Source organism: Myripristis murdjan, chromosome 15, assembly GCF_902150065.1.
Source record: "Myripristis murdjan chromosome 15, fMyrMur1.1, whole genome shotgun sequence".
NCBI lineage: Eukaryota > Metazoa > Chordata > Actinopteri > Holocentriformes > Holocentridae > Myripristis > Myripristis murdjan.
The window spans coordinates 9649412-9667534 of record NC_043994.1 but is presented as its reverse complement, the minus strand read 5'-3'; the positions used below and the strand labels follow the sequence as shown (position 1 = coordinate 9667534).

General features: G+C 40.9%; 1 protein-coding gene across 1 annotated transcript; it reads right to left on the bottom strand.

Moving 5' to 3' along the window:
- Positions 1–1786: 1786 nt before the first annotated feature.
- On the bottom strand, positions 1787–15855 carry chrna1 (cholinergic receptor, nicotinic, alpha 1 (muscle)). Its single transcript, XM_030069970.1, has 10 exons — positions 15785–15855; positions 9572–9714; positions 9084–9128; positions 8316–8425; positions 7826–8021; positions 7462–7699; positions 5201–5424; positions 4972–5086; positions 3778–3902; positions 1787–1915 (listed from the first exon to the last, which is right to left on the bottom strand). Exons 1-10 carry the CDS (start codon positions 15837–15839, stop codon positions 1787–1789), a joined length of 1380 nt encoding a protein of 459 aa, XP_029925830.1. The 5' UTR covers positions 15840–15855.
- Between the last annotated feature and the right edge of the window lie 2268 nt (positions 15856–18123).

Here is an 18123-nt window from a genome sequence, read left to right as displayed (position 1 = left end):
AAAAATGAGGAGGTTAAAACTCAATAGAGTGTCAGGGTAAACAAAACAATAAAACCTCTTGGCAGGAAGGCAACTTGCCCTGCACTCAAAGAGAAACATGTCCATGTACAGAGCACAACATGAGTTCACTCAAACATAAACCACACTCCCTATATAACACTGGAGAAGATTAAAACATATGAGGTTACATTAAATTTGGACTGAAATGCAATTCAGATTTTCAGATCCCGGCTGGGTTTCTACATAAACCCTCAACTTAAACAGTACAAGGAATAGACATATCAGATCATGTTTATTGGTCAACTACTAAACATAACTTCAGTATCTTTTTGAAATTAACTATGAAACTATTCATTTGCTTTCACTGTTGTATTTTCACACAGCGACACGCATTTTCCTACACTTTGTGTATGAACATCATCAAGACAGATTTATTGCACTATTCAGCCAGCACTGTTGACATGTGATTGGCTGGATAAAAAAACAATTTTGTTACAGGCACACACTATAGCTTGAGAAACAAGGAGACATTTTCTTATGGATGAATTGAGCAAAAAACGTGAATTTTATGAACTTCCATCATGGTCCATAAGCTGTCCAAATTCAAAATGAGCCCAAAAAGTCATTCTTTTAAAGAGAACAAGATAAGGCTCATGAAGAGCTCTCTATATTAACAATATGAGACCAGATTTAAGCCTTGAATCAGGCTGGTTTGCTGGAGATAAGGCAAGCCGTGAGTCAAACATGGAGATGTTGCCAGAACAAAGGCTGGGGCTCTCTATTCATTCACCTCAAAATGCAAACAGAATCGTACATGTATTTGCAGATACAGCATTCGTTCTCAGTTTCAGCTGACTGGACAACCTTCTTGTCCTAAAGATTTTTACTGATTGAAAAAAAAAAAGAAAAAAAATCCCCAGTCCTGCAAGCAGTCAAGTCATTTCCACAACAGTGATAAAATACAAATATAGATCCCTCCAGAATGAATGGAGGGCTACAAATGGATGTAAATAAAATAAAACAAAAATAATTATTATGCATTTATTGCTTCAAGTATGATAAATCAAGACCACAAGACTCATATCTAAGAGAGAGAGACATCTAAGAGATACTTTGTTTAGTATTTTACTAAATTATCTTGAATTTTTTTGTAAAATGTAAATTTTTGAAATACACATATACACACTAAACCAAAGGTGAAAGGAGTGCTGGAGCACATAGCACACGTGTGTGTCTGCATGCATGCATGCAAGTATCTCTGTGAATAAGCATGCATACTGTATGTGTCTCTACTGGCTGGCTAATACTGCCCATTACACTGCACAGTGCTGTGTGTGTGTGTGTGTGTGTGTGTTTCTCTAGTATATCTACCTTGGATGCATCATCCAGCAAAATATGCCAACATCAGTAATGCTTGTTATTATATATGTGTGTAAATAAGCACTCATGTGCAGGAATTGTTTCTACAGCTAATGAAGTGAAGTTGCACATTGCTTATGTGTGTGAGTGTGTATCTGCTTGTGTGCATATTTCAAAATCAACTCAAATACCCAAACCATCTGACAAAGACCCCAGCAATCACATAGATACATACCATAATGTATCTGCATCTGTGTGTATGAGTGAGAGAGAGGTTGCTACATGTCAAAGTCAAGTTATCTGTCAAGCAGCTCAACTGATCCAATGATACACACCTTTCTGATGTGAGGATGTGTGTGTGCGTGCGCCAAGTCTATTCCAATAACACCACCTTGTGTACGTATGCAGGTGAGTTTGAGTCAAGCCACTACAGCGTGTTGAGCTCGATGAGTCTCCCAGCAAAGACGCCGACCGTCCCGATGATACACACAGCCATGAACACACACAGCAGGATGTGGTCCAAAACCATGGCGACAAACTTCCACTCCTCTGCTGCCTGCGATGGAGAGGAAGAGGAGGGAATAGTAAAATACAGATTGTTGTTGGCGACGTTACTTTCATAATGAGCAACACTTGTATTTATTAATGCTTGTTATGAAGTACTACCCTTGTTTTAGTACTTTAATATTACCACAATACAAGTCTTGAACCTCCACTTTAATTTATACTGACAAATAAGTTTTAGGGTATTGAAAATCATTGAGAAATGCAAGTCAATTTAACTATTTAATGAAAGACAGCAAATACAAAAAAAAAAAAAAAACATAAACAGAGTGCCCACAAGCTTACAGTGGACATAAACAGAACATAACAATAACATCAACACCTTTACGTGTGGGCTAAATCATTTTGAAGGCTGCCTATTAAAATGATAATAATACAATTAAAAATGGACCATCATTGAGTGTCACCATCAATGCACCACTTTGGAATGAATGATTCTGTTACTCAGATGGAGGACTCAGATTAAAGGAATATTTCACCCAAAAATGATCAATTATGAATCATGTACCCCTACATCCAGATTGTTGATTGGCCAGGGGTCCTACTCACTTACAGACTTTTTAGTGACATTAATTAAAATTCTGTTCCAGCTCTGTTTCTAACAGAGCTGGTGTCATTCATGTTGGCTCAGTGGACAGGCTTCACTACACACAGAGCCTTAGTTAATGTCATTAGTAACACCCGTGTTTACCAGCTATTTCAACCTTCATTCTCCATTAGGTGTTTGAAAACTTTTTTTTTTGTCTGACATTCCAGATTACTCAGGTTGATGAGTGCATGATGCAAAGCAGATTTTAGGTGAAAGATTCCCTTATTTTTGGTGAACCCCAGGGCCCATCAGAATCCACTGGCTCTTGTTGACACATTGCTGACATGGCTGAAAACCGAGGACTGTTTAGTAATGAGAAATTGACTTTCTGGAAATACCAGTTTCAGTCACACTCATGTTGTTTTGCATACTTCTTCTTATTATTCTGTATGTTTCTTTGCTCATCTGTAACTTAAAAACTGTTCAACCGGCACACACTGTTCAGATATTGAAATTGTGTGTAGAGTTATGACAATGTGCATAAATTTACATATTTAGTCAGTTATTGCAGATTTTAAGGATCTTTAAATACGTTTTTACCACCTGTTTCTGTATCCACACCCTCATATTTATATCATGTATGGTTTATAAGTTATAAAATACATGGAAGTCAATGAATCCCCATCCACTTCCATTGTATTTATAAGTCAGCAACCGAATACACTAGAAACCCCATAAAAATTCAAAAATGCTGAATATGACATGCTGACCAAGCATGTATAGTTTATGAGTTATAAAATACATCGATGAAGCCTCATCCACTCCCATTGTATTTATAATGCAACAATTGAATACAGAGGAAATTCCATTCAAATTTCAAAATACTCAACATAGCATACTGATCAAACAACCACAATCTCATGCTGATGACATGTACGGTTTATGAGTTATAAAATACATGGAAGGATATGAAGCTTCACTCACTCCCATTGTATTAATAGGTCTGCAGCTGTATACAATAGAAACTCTGTTCAAATTTCAGAATGCATAGTGTGACATGCTAGTCAAATGTGCACACTCTTATACTGATGACATGTATGGTTTATGAGTTATTAAATACATGGAAATCAGTGAAGCCCCATCCGCTACAACTGTATTTATAAGTCAGCAAACGAGAACAGTAGAAACACCATTCAACTTTTTGTATAGAAAACTGATCAAACATGCACACTTTTGAATGATACATAAATAAATGCAAAACTAATCAGCTGGCAGCAATCACATGCATTTTCTTGCTCCTTTTCAAATGTTTTTTGTTGTCTTACATTGTTAGATTCCTCGTCTGACTTCATCGTCTCAGCAATGTACTTGACCCCTTCAATGGCGCTGCGGACATCAGGGTTTTTAGTGATGGGAGATTGGTAGGTGACACTGGTGGGGGCAGGATTGCCTGCAGAAGAGAGAGCAGGGACTGGGCTGTTAATTCAGTAACTACGGAAGTGCCTTACAATATTGAAATGTCCCTTTATAATTGTCTCAATTTTTTTTTTTATCTTCTTCAACCGATTGTTTTCCCTTGTATATTTGTACATCAGAGTTTCAGGTTCAGAGGTGTGACTGTGTTTGGGTGGAACAAGCTTCAATATTTGGGTTCCATTATACTTTTTTTTTTTTTTTTTTTTTTTTTTTTTTTTTTGATCCTTGCGAAATTATAAAAATACGATGACGGAATGAACATGCCTTATCTTAAGTACAGTACTTCAGTACAATTTTGAGGTATTTGTACTTTACTTGAGTAATTCCATTTCAAGCTATTTTATACTTCTATTACACTACATTTCAGAACAAAATTATTATGAACACAATGAATAAATGAAATTTTATAAATATAATAAAGTTAGCTCCAACATTACCAGCTGCAACATTAAAGCGATGAACACATTAATGGATCAATAATCATAGTCCAATAATATGATATATATGACTCTTAAATGGGCCATTCTGCTTACTGCGTGCTGTTACTCTTACAACTTTAAGTATATTTTTTATGCTAATTATTTTGTACTTTTACTTACTTTGTAAAAGTATTTTTACACTGTGGAACTACAACTTTCACTTAAGTAAAGATCTGAATACTTCTTCTGTCACCGTAAAAATAAGGAAATACATACATGTGTGACTGTGATCCTGCAGCATGTTTACTGTAACACGCTCTACCCATTGACAGGCAGATTCTAATGCACCTCACTGTACCATGAATGCATGCATTTATTTTCAGCATGGATGATACCCTTGGCAGTGAGCCCTGATATCCTTGGCAGTGATAGAGCCACGTGCTGTACACAGAGCCTCATATGAGCACCACAAATGACAATAAAAATAAAACAGATGGTCATTCAAGATGTAATTTCAACTTAACAGCGTTCAGAATCAGGAGAAGATTGAGATAAGTGTTGAGGACCTCAGCACTTATTACAAAAAAGCCTCTTGTGAACTATTTTATCTGGATGTGGTCTTGCCTGAGATGTCAGAGATGTCCATGTCAGCTGGGAACAGCCTCTTCTGCTGTATCTCCTGACTGGGACGCTTCATCGTTGAGAAGAACATCATGTTGGGAATGGTTTCAATGAACACCTGGGAAAGAGAGAGAGAGAGAGAGGAAGAGAGAGAGAGGGGGGCAAAGTTGGAGACAGGAGCAAGCTATGACCCATGTGAAGTGTGCTGTTGTTTTTTTCATCACACACTTACCTTGCGGACCCACATAGGCATGGTGTGTGTGCTGGGGGAGCGATGATGCGTATTGATGACGATTACAGTGATGATGATGGAGGCAATGACAAACACCATAGTGAACAGCATGTATTTCCCTATGAGAGGGACAGCACTGGAGGTGGAAGGGATCAGCTCCACGATGACCAGCAAGAAGACAGTGAGAGACAGCAGGACAGAGATGGACAGAGTCATCTTTTCACCTGGAGACAGAAGAAAGAGAGAGTGAGAAATCCCAAGTGTAGTCACACTTTGGTCTGCACCAGAGTGGAAGAGTTTCTTGCATTTTTGCATTTGGTTCATCTCAGGGCCGGACTGGGAGATTATTTCAGGCCAGGAGGTAGTCATCCACCCAGGCCAGGGAGGGGGTGTTTGTTGGAGTGGAGCGGGGGGGGGGGGGGGGGGGGGGGGGGGGGGGGTGGGGGGGGTTGGAAGCCTACACATACAGGCACTAGCCACTCCAACATTCACTCTGATGTCACATAGCCACTCCATATGAGTGTAAAAAACTTGCCTTACAAAATCAGCATGCGGCGCATCAAGGCACTCGATTCTGCCACCACAAAAAAATTAATCTAAAAAAAAAAAAAAAAAAATATGGCTTGTAAATCAGTGATTTTAAAACCTCTATCCTTATTTAATTTCAAAACTTTTGAATTTCAAGTCCAGGTCCTACATTTCTACACTGTACGTGTAAAATCTAATCCTCAGTGTTAATTCAACTCTAACTGAGAGTGTACATGGCCTAAAGAACCTCCTACTGAGAAGAACCAGTGTGTTTTAGAAAACTCACTTGCTGAAGCGTCACTTTTTTTTGACGGTGCGACAGCGAGGAGGGGGGGGGGGGGGGGGGGGGGGGCGCTGAATAACAAGGGCAACTTGAGGCACTTGGCAGCGTCTTCCTCGAGTGCCTTTCTTTTTTTCTCTCTCTCCCTTTCTGCCCCACCTTTCCTCTTTTTTTCCCCGGATTTGGATTGGGGTCCATGGAAAAATTTATTTATCAACTGCAATGTAATCACTAAACCTTTCCTTCCGCCTCCTCCGCTCTCTTCCACAGTCCAACACACTCGCGCGAGTCGCCACACCCCCTCCTATGTTTACAGCGTGCTCGGACTGTTGGGGCGGGTGTTAATCAAAACAAACCAATCACGTCTTGATCTTGTCACAGGCTGCTGGCCTCTGATTGGCCTGGCCAACTGGAGAGCGGACCGGCATGACAGCTGATTGGCCTGGCCGGCGACCTGTCCAAAAAAAAAAAAAAAAAAAAAAAAAAAAAAAAGACAGGCAGGCCAGCAGGCCAGTGACAGGCCGGCGCTTCGGGAATTCTCCCGGTTCTCCCGATGTACAGTCCGGGCCTGGTTCATCTACAATTGCACCAGCCAGTAGGCAAACAAGGCTTTTGTAAACAGAAGAAGTGCAAAAGTAGGTAAAGTATTGAAGGTTTGATAGTGTGCACAAACATGCCATCATGCAAGGTTACACTGGGAGGAAGGAGAGGACATTGTCAAAACATGATGCATGTCATGGACATGTCTGCACTTTTTGCTGTAGCCTCCCTTCTCTGGTCTTCATATCAGTTCAGAACCCATGAAGAAACAGCTGAATATGAACATCAATCCAGAGTTTGGATTGTCCGCGGTACATTTTGTCACGCTGGACTGCCTCAGCATGAGCAATTGCTGGCCAGCAGATATCAACATCCATCTTTTTACACCCTCAAAGTCTTGCATTTTATGTCAGTTGCCAGTAGTTGGTTTGGATTACACTGTTACACTTGACAAGTCACACCACAGTTTCTTCAAAAGAGGACGCAGATCTGCATTTTAAGGTGTCTTGGTGTGGCTATTTGTAGCAACCTGAGTATGAACCACATTGTTCTTACTGTTGTATCTCACCTGCCTGAACAAACTAAAAGAATAAATGCTCAAGAATTTTGATAAACCAGTCAGAACATGTGGGATGTGAACGCACCCTCAAAGGGGCTTAAATTGTAATAAGATTCTGTGCTACAGTGTAATATTAGGACCAGTTTCATAACAGATATCAGACCAATGTCAGAAGGTCATTGTTTTAGTACTGACACCAGGCAAAAAGTATCACTGGAAAAATGGTTAGGACATAAATATTAGTGTAAACAGTTAAGATATTAACATTTTGGCTTGATTTCTGATGTGCTCCAGGTGGTTCTGGGTATCAGACTTGATGCAGCCTTACTCCAAACTCCACCAACACATCCTTACCAGAGTCAGTGGGCAGGTAGAAGACGAGTCCGGTGAGAAAAGAGAACAGCATGCAGGGGATGATGACGTTGACAATGAAGTAGAGAGGCAGCCGCAGCATCAGGAAGTGATAAGTGATGTCCAGGTACGGCGTGTCGGGGCAGCATGTGTAGTAAACCCAGTGTTTCCAGCTCCTGTAGTCCTTCAATACCCATTCACCTGACTCCATGAAGTTACTGAGGTCTGGCCGATCGCTGTCCTGAAGACGGACGGTGTGATTCATGAGCAAATGAGCTGTCATGGTTAAAAGTAATGTGCACACTCTTCCATATATTTAAACCTAAACTCCATAGACTTAAACCTAATTTATGTCTTTACCACTTACTTGGTTGATTACCACCAGCAGACCGTCGTATGTCCAGGTTCCCAATTTCATGCTACAGTTCTGCAGGTCGAATGGGAAATGGAGGACAATGATTTCACAGTAACTCTTAAAGATGGCAGGAGGGTTCCATGTTATCATCCCAGTGTGCTCCAACAGGACTTTGGTCTCATGGATGATGGCAAAGTCACCGTCAGCACTGCAAAGGAGAGGACACAGGACACACAAAGGAAAGTAGAAAGAAGAAGTTTAAGAACGGAGAAGGGAGAGAGGAATGATGGTTATTGAAATACAAACCAAATATTAAATCTGGGGACAGCGTTGTGATATGTGTTATGCCAAATATATCCTCTTTGGCTATTGAGGTTGCGAACAGATATGGGAAAAAAAGATTGCAAAGCACTTTACTCTCGGATAAGTCTGCCATTTCCTGTCCTTTTTCAAAGTACCAGAGTAATGACAGAGCATGTGAGCGTGGGCTTTGTTTGTTTACTTGTTGTACAGGACCAGGTCAGGCCTCCATATGTCAGTCGAAGGAACTCTGATCTTCTTGATTCCACCGTAGTCGTCAGGGTTCCAGTTCAGGTTCACATCCAGCCATTGCTGCAGTGAGGATTGGGGACATTAAGTTACCGCTCACATCTGTGATTATGGTTTAATTACATTCAAAAATGAGATATCCATCATCTGAGGATCTCATTTATATGGGCCTGTTGAAGACTATTAAAACTTACATTACTGAGGGGAAAATGATTTCACAGAAGGAAAAGTTTAAGTTGCTGTTAAATTAATATATTGATAAAACTTAGAGTAAGGGATTGATTTCCCCATGGGCCACCAGTTAAAATGTGTGCACTCAAAATGCCAAATATAGTTATGAAAAAGAAATCCATTGTCAAACAATCTATCTATCTATCTATCTATCTATCTATCTATCTATCTATCTATCTATCTATCTATCTATCTATCACTCTGTCCACAGATACATTAAACCTGTATGTACATTACTAATGAAAAAGTCTACTATGACAATGCTGCCGAGTTCCTTGAAAATACACAGTTAAACTGAAGCTTTTGATAATTTAAAGTTTAAGTACAAGATTGTTTCTTGAATTGATGGGTAATAAAGAAAGTGTTTCATGCAGCGTACTTTCCTATTAATAATAATAATAATAATAATAATAATAATAATACACACACACACACACACACACACACACACACACACATATATTGTCCTGAGCTAAAGGCTTGGTCTCACCTGTCTGAGACGGACATTACTGGTCACAATCTGGTTCACCTCATCCTGAAAGAAATAAGAAAGATGACAGAAAATGGTCAGAAACAGAGCTGTACATCAACAATATTGGCCATTTGTTGGCAATATATGAGACACAAATAACGCTTCTTGAAAGAAATTTAGTTACATTACATTTTGCCATGCCAGCAGAGGGGACCTCCTAAATCTTTTATTGTATCAGGAATTTCTTTTTTTTTTTTCTTTTCCGAGCTGAACCTAACATTTTGGCTGGAACATTTTCAAGCTGTAAACACTGAAGGTTCTGCTTTTGACATTTCTGAGACTTATATCACAATATCCTCTCAGTAAACTCTCTCTCTCTCTCTCTCTCTCTCTCTCTCTCTCTCTCACACACACACACACACACACACACACACACACACACACACACACACACACACACACACACACACACACACACACACATTCATTCGCACACTGTGACTCACCACACTGATGAGCTGTATTAGCTGCAGTCCCACAGTGACCACTACAGCGTCACTGAAGTGGTTGACAGGACGGACCACCTTATTGTAGCCAGTGAACAGGTTCTTCACCAGACGAGTCTCATCTTCTGAGCAGAATACCGGGCCTAGGTCACACACACACAAACACACACACACACACACACACACACACACACACACACACACTCAGTCAGTCAGTGAGTCTATATTTTGCTACACAGGCTTCACTAGATCATTCTTGTCCTCTGAACAAACACGCTGATCTTCTACAGAAATGTCAGTCTGGCAGTGAGCCTGCTGAGACGATCTGCCTATCTGCCTGCCTAATCAATTCATTTATGAGTTGCAGTTCACTTTATTGGCAGATGTGCTACAAAGTGCTACAAAGGGAGAGAAAAGCCAGTATTAGTGGTGACTCTTGAACACTTTGTTGCTTTTGAGCAACATTTGGAACTAATCCCGAATGATCTCATTTTATAACACGTTCATCACATCGTCTCCAACGTGGCAACACGGCAACATTACAGTTGGCTTCACTGTGGCAAAGCTTTGCTGAGTGCCACACCTTGCCCAATCCAGCTGACACACAAGTCCTCACGAAAAGTTTTTGTACCGGAACTGAGTGAACAGCTGAAGTGAGAGGGGAGCCAGCAGATTGCAGCAAACTCTGATTCACACGCTAAACATTTCCCTGGGTTAGCAACCTGAAACCCTCAAGGCGACTGCCAGAGAGACAACGGAGACAGAGAGGGGGGGAAACGAGGGGAGCAGGGACAGAGAAAAATCAGACAAATACACAGTGTAGGCAGAGGCACAAATGGAAAATGCAAAAAAAAAGGAATGCAAAGGAAGGGAGACAGAGAGAAACGGTAATATGAGAGAGAGACAGTGCCAGACAGATCTGGGGCGACAGCAGCCTGGTAACTGGCGTGCCATATTGGTGAAAAGCCTCCACACTGACGAAGCCACAAGCGATCTAAGCACTGCGATCAAATCTGTTTCAGCATAAGTCCTTGGAGCAAACCTAATCTGGGTGCTAAGAGGGGGTTTGGGAAACCGGTCTGGGCCCATCCACTCGCCATTAAGCCTGGATCAGATAAAGTTCAGAAGAGTTAACCTGCATTTAACACCTCTTTACACAAAAAGGTATATGGAAAGGCCTCTAAACTTTTTTAAACCATACTTTATGAGCCCATAAAGCAGACTAAAGCCTCTGCGTTATGAAAATGTATACAATATAAAGTTTGAGCCGACCTAATTGGTTGTTTGGAGACCATCAGCTAGTTGTTAGCTTTATTGCTTAGTAGGTCAATTGTTGCGGTGACCAGGGAACTAATTAAACACAGTTCAGCCAGGACAGCTCACATATTGATATTAATTGTTATGGGATAGCAATACGTTTGCTTTTAGGGGAAGAGATCTGCATTTAGCTTGTTGTTTCACATGCATTAGCCCTTGGTGCAGGAGTATATAACATTCATACAGTGCATTAAAGCAGATCTAAACAGAGGACAACAGCAAAGTCGCAGTGAGCCAAACAGTGAGTGAGCGCCTGTCATTTAAAGGCCTGACATTAAGGTATATGTGTCCTGATTGGTTTGCCCTGTCAAGTTTCCTGACTGAACTCCCATTGTTGATTTACATCTATTTTCTCATGTTATTTTCTTCATTCTCAAGGCCCCCATTATCGTCTAGAAGAATAACTATAAAGATAACTAACTGCTATGAAAAAGATTTAAATTGTTCCAAGCAAATGGAATGTCTGTGTTCCCACTATAATAATAACTACAGAGGCCCACTCACTTCCAGAATGGTTCCTATAAAGATGGCCATAAATAAAGGTATAGCGCATTTGCATGAGCAGCCGCATTGTAGTTATCTTTATTGTTATCACTGTAGATGTGAATGGGCTGTTAGACATGTGTGTTATTTAACTTGTCGGGCAACATGACAACGTGAGTTGTTCTTACAAGCCAAGTCGTAAATACAAGCTGTGCACTCATAGCTCCGAGATGCCAATTAAAACTGTGGTATAAAACCGACTTCTTTTTTTTTTTTTTTTTTTTTTTTACCTTTTGTCTTTAGATAGACCCCAAACAAGTCATTACATTTGTCGACTAAAACATGAAAAATGAACAGATTCAAGACGATGGTAGTCAAAACCCGGCGCTGCTTTATTGACAATGAACTGATGAATGACTTTGTGTACTCATAGATCCACTGCGCTGCTGCATCCAAATGAGCTTTATTTCTTTGTAGTGCCAGCTGTGGGTATTTCCATTTCTAAGTCGGTCTCTAAACTTAACATGGGGAAAGAGTAAATTTCCAACAGTATGTGCAGAACTGAGAACAATACTTATTAGTAAAACCAGCGTGTTTCGGCATGTGGCCTCTATCAGGGTCGATCCGGTCTTAAGACAGGATCAGACACATCTCAGAAGAATTAACTCATCTTTGATGCCTCTTCATCTGCCACGCTAGACTTAAAGGTGTACTGATACACTGCCAATGATGGGTTGCATCACCCTTGTTCATATAATCACAGTAAAGCATGTGCTCTCTTGTATTATTGCTCCTATCTGACCCTGCAGGTCAGCATGGCGCTGCTAGCCAGGTTCCTTCACATGTTATTTCTGGAATCTGCTGGCTGTGTACACTCAGCCCCAACTGAGCAGTCTGGGGTCTAGTTTCAGTTAGCCAGCAAGAGCAGAACACACACACACACACACACACACACACACACAAGCACACAGATACACAGATGCACACATACACCAGCAGACAGACACACACACACACACTTTGCTGGTGTACAGTTTCCATTCAGACCCAAAGATCCAGACAAGAAGAGGTTTGTTTGTGTGTTTGTGTGCGCCGTGCTGATGTTCATTTCCCTGAACTTTTGTCATTGTCTGTGTCTGTTTCTCTCCGTCACTGTCTGCCGGCCCCCTCCCCGTCTGTTGTTCTGCGAGCACGCTTTGATCTGGCCACAGACAGAAATAGAAGAGAGGCAGGACAGAGGAGCCACTTGGAGCTGTCAATCACTGCCTTCTCTCAACTCTGTCTCCCTGTTTCCGCCTGGTACGTGCTGATACTGAACACTGCCAAACACAACAGCTGACGCTCTTCCAGTGATCCTCCATTTTCCAACAGAAAACTCACAAATGAGCGGTGTGGCGAAGACCCGGGTTATTTCAAGTTGTGTTTGAGTCAGTGAGAAGGTCCCTGGTTTGAATCCCATCTAGAAAGCAGTTCTGACTCCTTGATTCTGAGGGACACTAAAGCCTAGTTTGACATTGATTCATTTGAGTTGCATAGTAAATTTGTAAACTTGATGGCTGGTTATGCACAGGAGTAAGAGAAATACACCAAACAACAAAATGGGTCCAGGAAAGCAATAGCTGTTTAATGGTATACAACAGACTTTTCCTTTAACCTCCAAGTTAAGCTGGTCAGTGATCAGTACTTGCAGACTGCGGTTGTGCTCAGCGGCTCCCGGGTGTCAACTATGGGTGTCAATGTGTGAAACTTTATGAATGTGTCGCATGGTGTTGCTGATCAAGAGCAAACAGGCTATGTCACCTTCCCCTGGATAAATAAAGGTTCAAATAAAATGAAGTTAATATATATGAGAATGCCCCCTAACTAGATCACCTTACATTTGAACATAGTGCTATCCAAAGTCTGGTCTGAGGATCGAAGGTGGCTCAGCGTGTGTCGTCCAGGTTACAAGGCTTTGGAGATTCAACTGGAAAAATCAGCATCATCTTTAATGCAGTTAATTTCACTCTGTTTTTGTCCATTGTATCTTCTTTTCATATTCTTTATTTTTAATCTGTAACAGTTTACAACCTCCTATTTATTCTTGTTTGGTTTGTCAAATACTTTGAATGGCATCAATTGTACAGCACAACTTTGACAAGGGACAATATATAAAGATAAATACAGTATTGGAGATGGTTATTTCTAAAAAAAAGACTATCACACTATTGCAAAAACCAGTGAGTTTTCTGCAATAATTGCTTGCATGAAACAGCACAGTGTGGTTTACTCTAGAAGTCAACTCTGCTTATGACTTTAGGAGGACATAGTCTCTATATATGATGTATTAACTGTTGAGTTTCATGTAGCAAATCTTTTCCAAAATGTGTCTATGCATGTATGTATGTATCTATCTATCTATCTCTCTATCTATCTATATGTATATATGTGTTGCATCATGGAATAAAACCTTTGAAATAATTTAGAAAACAGGATGTTTTTACTGCGTATCACTGGCGATGCAGTTAATATCCAGGTCATGACTACCCTCCTCTGTCTGGCCTTCACATCAATTTGTCACCAGTGTGTACTGTAAAATGCACTAGCAGCTGAGTCATGGAGCTGGAAAAGATAAAACAGTCATTCCAATTGAAATTAATAGACTGGCAATCTGTGCGGCGCACCCAGGATGGCAGCCGTTTAACTTTCGTCACAGCAATAAGCACTGATATACTGAGACTCAAAAAGCACATACGCTGTGTTAGTGAGTGTCTCAGTTTGCTGAAAATAATATTTATTTCTAAAGAATTCAGTGAAACACTGTTTCCTGGTTAATAAAAGAACACACCACTTTTCTATGACTTGTTCACACATGAAAAATGTCTCATCTCTATGGCAAACCAACCACAACTCCCCGGCAGCCATTTTAAATATACAGAGAGGTATACAGCAAGACCACCTTCACTCTATCCAATCCAATTCTACACACTGCACTACGTGCTTATAGAGCTCTTATGAATCTTGCATATGCATATATTTGGTATCTTTGCGCAAATAATCTTCTTATGTTGTATTTGAACTTTAAGTAAGTGCATGTCCATGTGATCAGAACAGAAGGCGCCGGGGAATTTTCATACTCATGTTCCCTCGTCTAATTTCAATTACACTTAATCCCAAATCTTATGTTCTTTTTGGGGAACTGCCAGAGCCATAATGCTTCAAGGCAGGTATGAAAGGACCGTGTAATTGGATGGTAAGGAGTTTTGTTTTTTTTTTTTTTGTATACTTTAAGTCACTGAAGACAATGTCACCTAAAGATAAAGCTGTCTCATCGTGAACTACTCAGTGAATGTCTTTCAAAGCAGAACCTGTGGGCTACTGTGGGGTGCAGGCACCTTCCAGTTAAGGAGTTGTGTACGTATTTGTGGGGTCAGTGACAATGATGCACCGGACAAGTAAATATACTTGTCAAGGTCACGGGTTTAATCTCCACTGCAGTCAATCTGTGCATCAGCAGCAGCCTCGTGTCCTGTCAGAGTGTCCTTGAGCAAAAGACACTGAGCCCTTACCTGCTCACTCATTATAAATGACTCTGGAAAAGAGCCACAGCTGAATGCCTTAAATGTGAATGTAATGAGGAGTGCTAACAACGCTGAAATGCCTTTTTGAGGGTACCTGAAGGACAAAGTCTAGCACGTGCTCATTTACCAAAGGAAACAGCCCAAGCTTTGAGATTAAAATGTATACTGTGGAGTTAATAATAAATTTGTAACTAGGGAGGTAAATGGGCCTGTGTAGCGTTTTAACCACTTGTTACCACCAGCACATATGTCAGGAGTCTGTCTCCTGTTTCTGTGGTGGGAGAGGACGTTAGTTTGTCCCCTATAGGAATAAAACAATCTACAGCATGTCAGACTTAAAACCACTACTCTCAGGCCTGTTTATGCCACTGGCCACAGGGTCTATTAATTCAGCAAAAATGCAAATAACACCACTTAAAGGGAATACAAGCTAATAACACTGTAGCTTATTTAGTGAAACTCTATCTGATTTGGGAATACTGTTTTTTTCTGTGTAGATTTGAGTAGCAGTGTATGTAAAGGCTGTTACCCAATGCTTCTTCAGCTATGGGTTTCCTAAGCTATGGTTAGTCCACGCCTGGCATAAGGCATGGGTCTCAGGGTGAGAAACGACATTTACTCAGTTAGAATCCATTCATGGTGAAAGTACGAGTACATTTTTATGAGCTCAGGTCCCAGGCTGTGAGCTGACATTTACCGCTTTATTGAAAAAAGTTTCAGAACTGCACTGCTGTAGGAAGCACACACACACACACACACACACACACACAAAGCTCCAAAACATAACCAAGAAATGAAATAACAAGATGCACCGACGCACACATAATATGCATGTACATGGAGCAAAACTCACCAGCCACTCCAGCGAGAATCCATGCCAGCAGGATCTGGACACTGGGAAGGTTCATATCTCCACCGAGTGTTTGCAAAATCACCCCTCCAAAAGAAACTACAGCATCTGTTTGAGAGCTAACCAAGTTACGGTTAATTTAAAAAGCACAAACATGCAAACTGTACCCCTGCAGTAACTACCGAGCTGTGAGTGGTAGGCAGGTGGATCGGCCAGTAAGTGAACTGGGGGACTCTGGTTTCTCGTCTCCTCCCCCCACCCCACATCCAGACCTTTCAGCACACGGCATGGTATGGGGGACAGCTGGGAGGATAGCTGGGTGGCAGCAGGAGGTGGGGTAGAGAGGATGGGTGGTGGGGGGGGGGCATACACACAACTCATCGGCGTCATCATCTCCGACACTGTGTGTCCTCTCATGGAAATCAGTCCGGTTTAGCATCTCAAAGGATCATACCAGTGATTTTGCATGTTTAGATGAATAACCCCGAAATGTAGGCTATAAACTTCACGTTTCTACTAATCTTTTCCCAAAACAAGCAGGCGTATTGTAGAATATGATTTCCCCTACCTTTTATCCAGCCATTGACTCCTTTTCATTCTACTATGATATGAAAATTAACTATCAGAGACTTCAGACTTTCTTCACACCAGTACAGTAGTAAAGTCATCCACATTAGTTTCTTTAAAAGCAGCAGCACCGTTGTGTTTTGATGACTTGAAACTGAGCGGAGTGAAACTTGTCTGTCTATCAGAAAATTGTCCCCTGGGAAATGTTTGCTTCATGCAGCCAATTATCAGTCCCATATCTTATGATTACAGATGACTTTGTTATAAAGAAAGAATAGAACCTGCATTTCTGCGCCAATGTTGAATTTAATGACAGGGTTTTAAGCGTAAACTCTTTATCTGACCTTTGACGAAGAGCCTCGGCTTCACGATCATATTCTCGCCCGGCACTTCACAAAGTGACATGCGTAATGAAGCTTTTGCCAACTGTTAGCCCGAAGGTATAAGGAGGGTGTTTCAACCAAAAATTCATACTTGAAAATCAAAAAAAAAAAAAAAAAAAAAAAAAAAATGATCGTAAGTTCTGGAATCTTTAGTATCCCCGCATGATTTGCAAAATGGTTTGTTGCAATGTAAAATGTGGATAAATTGTAGTAAATGGGCCAAACGTTCAAAATCACAAGTATGGTCCTTTAAATTAGCAAGACAGAGCAGGAGCAGAAGACTGTTGAGAGACAGACAGGCAGAGAGTTGGACAGCTCAGGGGACAGCAGGCCAGACAGAGACACAGAGGCAGACAGGGAGACAGCTGAGAGCTGTCACTGATGGAATGAGAGGCATGTTCACGCACCGCCTGCCCGTAACACACACACATACACACACACACACACACACACACACTCACACACTCACACACAGACACACAACTGCGAGCCCTACCCACCACCATGACAGCATAAATTCCTTAACTGGGAACTTACCAGTATGTCAGGAAGTAACTCAACGTATCATTGGTAATCCATTGCACAAAGACAGCATGACTATGGCTTTACTCCATCTTAAAGGTACTATTTTACAGTACACCATAAAGACTTTTGGAACCAACCCGTTTCCTGAGGAAAAAGACGTAATCCTTAAGCAGAAAATTATTCTGCTTATCTCAGTGGTCGCATGGACATAAGGACAGAGAGCTAAAATCTGATTTTTACTCTCTTTGCGACTGATGTGTCTCATGATCAGGGGAAAAAAAGATTTCATTAGGTGTCTTCCAGGCTCATCTACACCACAACTGCTTCCATTTTTCTGCATCCACTTTACATTTGAGATCCTGCTTTCATAAACAGTGGCATGTTTCAGCCTCTCAGAAAAAAAAAAAAAAAAAAAAAAAAAAAACATGAACAAAACAAACAAAAAAAAAATTTACAAAACAACAAACATTAAACAAATTACTTCCTGGTCATGTTCAATAGCAATTGTAATTGGAAGCAAACTGACTGCAACTCATGCAGTCTTATCCTAGCTGTCATCCCCAGCACCCAGGATGTAATGTTGCTATTCATCCACTAGATGGCAGAAAGCAACACAGTAATCACAGCCCAGAGCTGAAGGCTTGAAGCATCTTAACAGCTAATGTTATGACACTCAGGGTCTCCGGGTCAGTTTTCCTCACTGATTGATGGTGTGCAACCAGTTGGAACTAGCTTCTAGAAAGTCTTGTGGCACAAAACCCTCAGTGGGCTCAGTACCTTTGGATTCTAGGTGTATTCACTATTGCAACTGGGAACTTTCTGACCTCCAGGCTAGAAGGCTCATCATCAGAGCCTGAACTGGAAAAA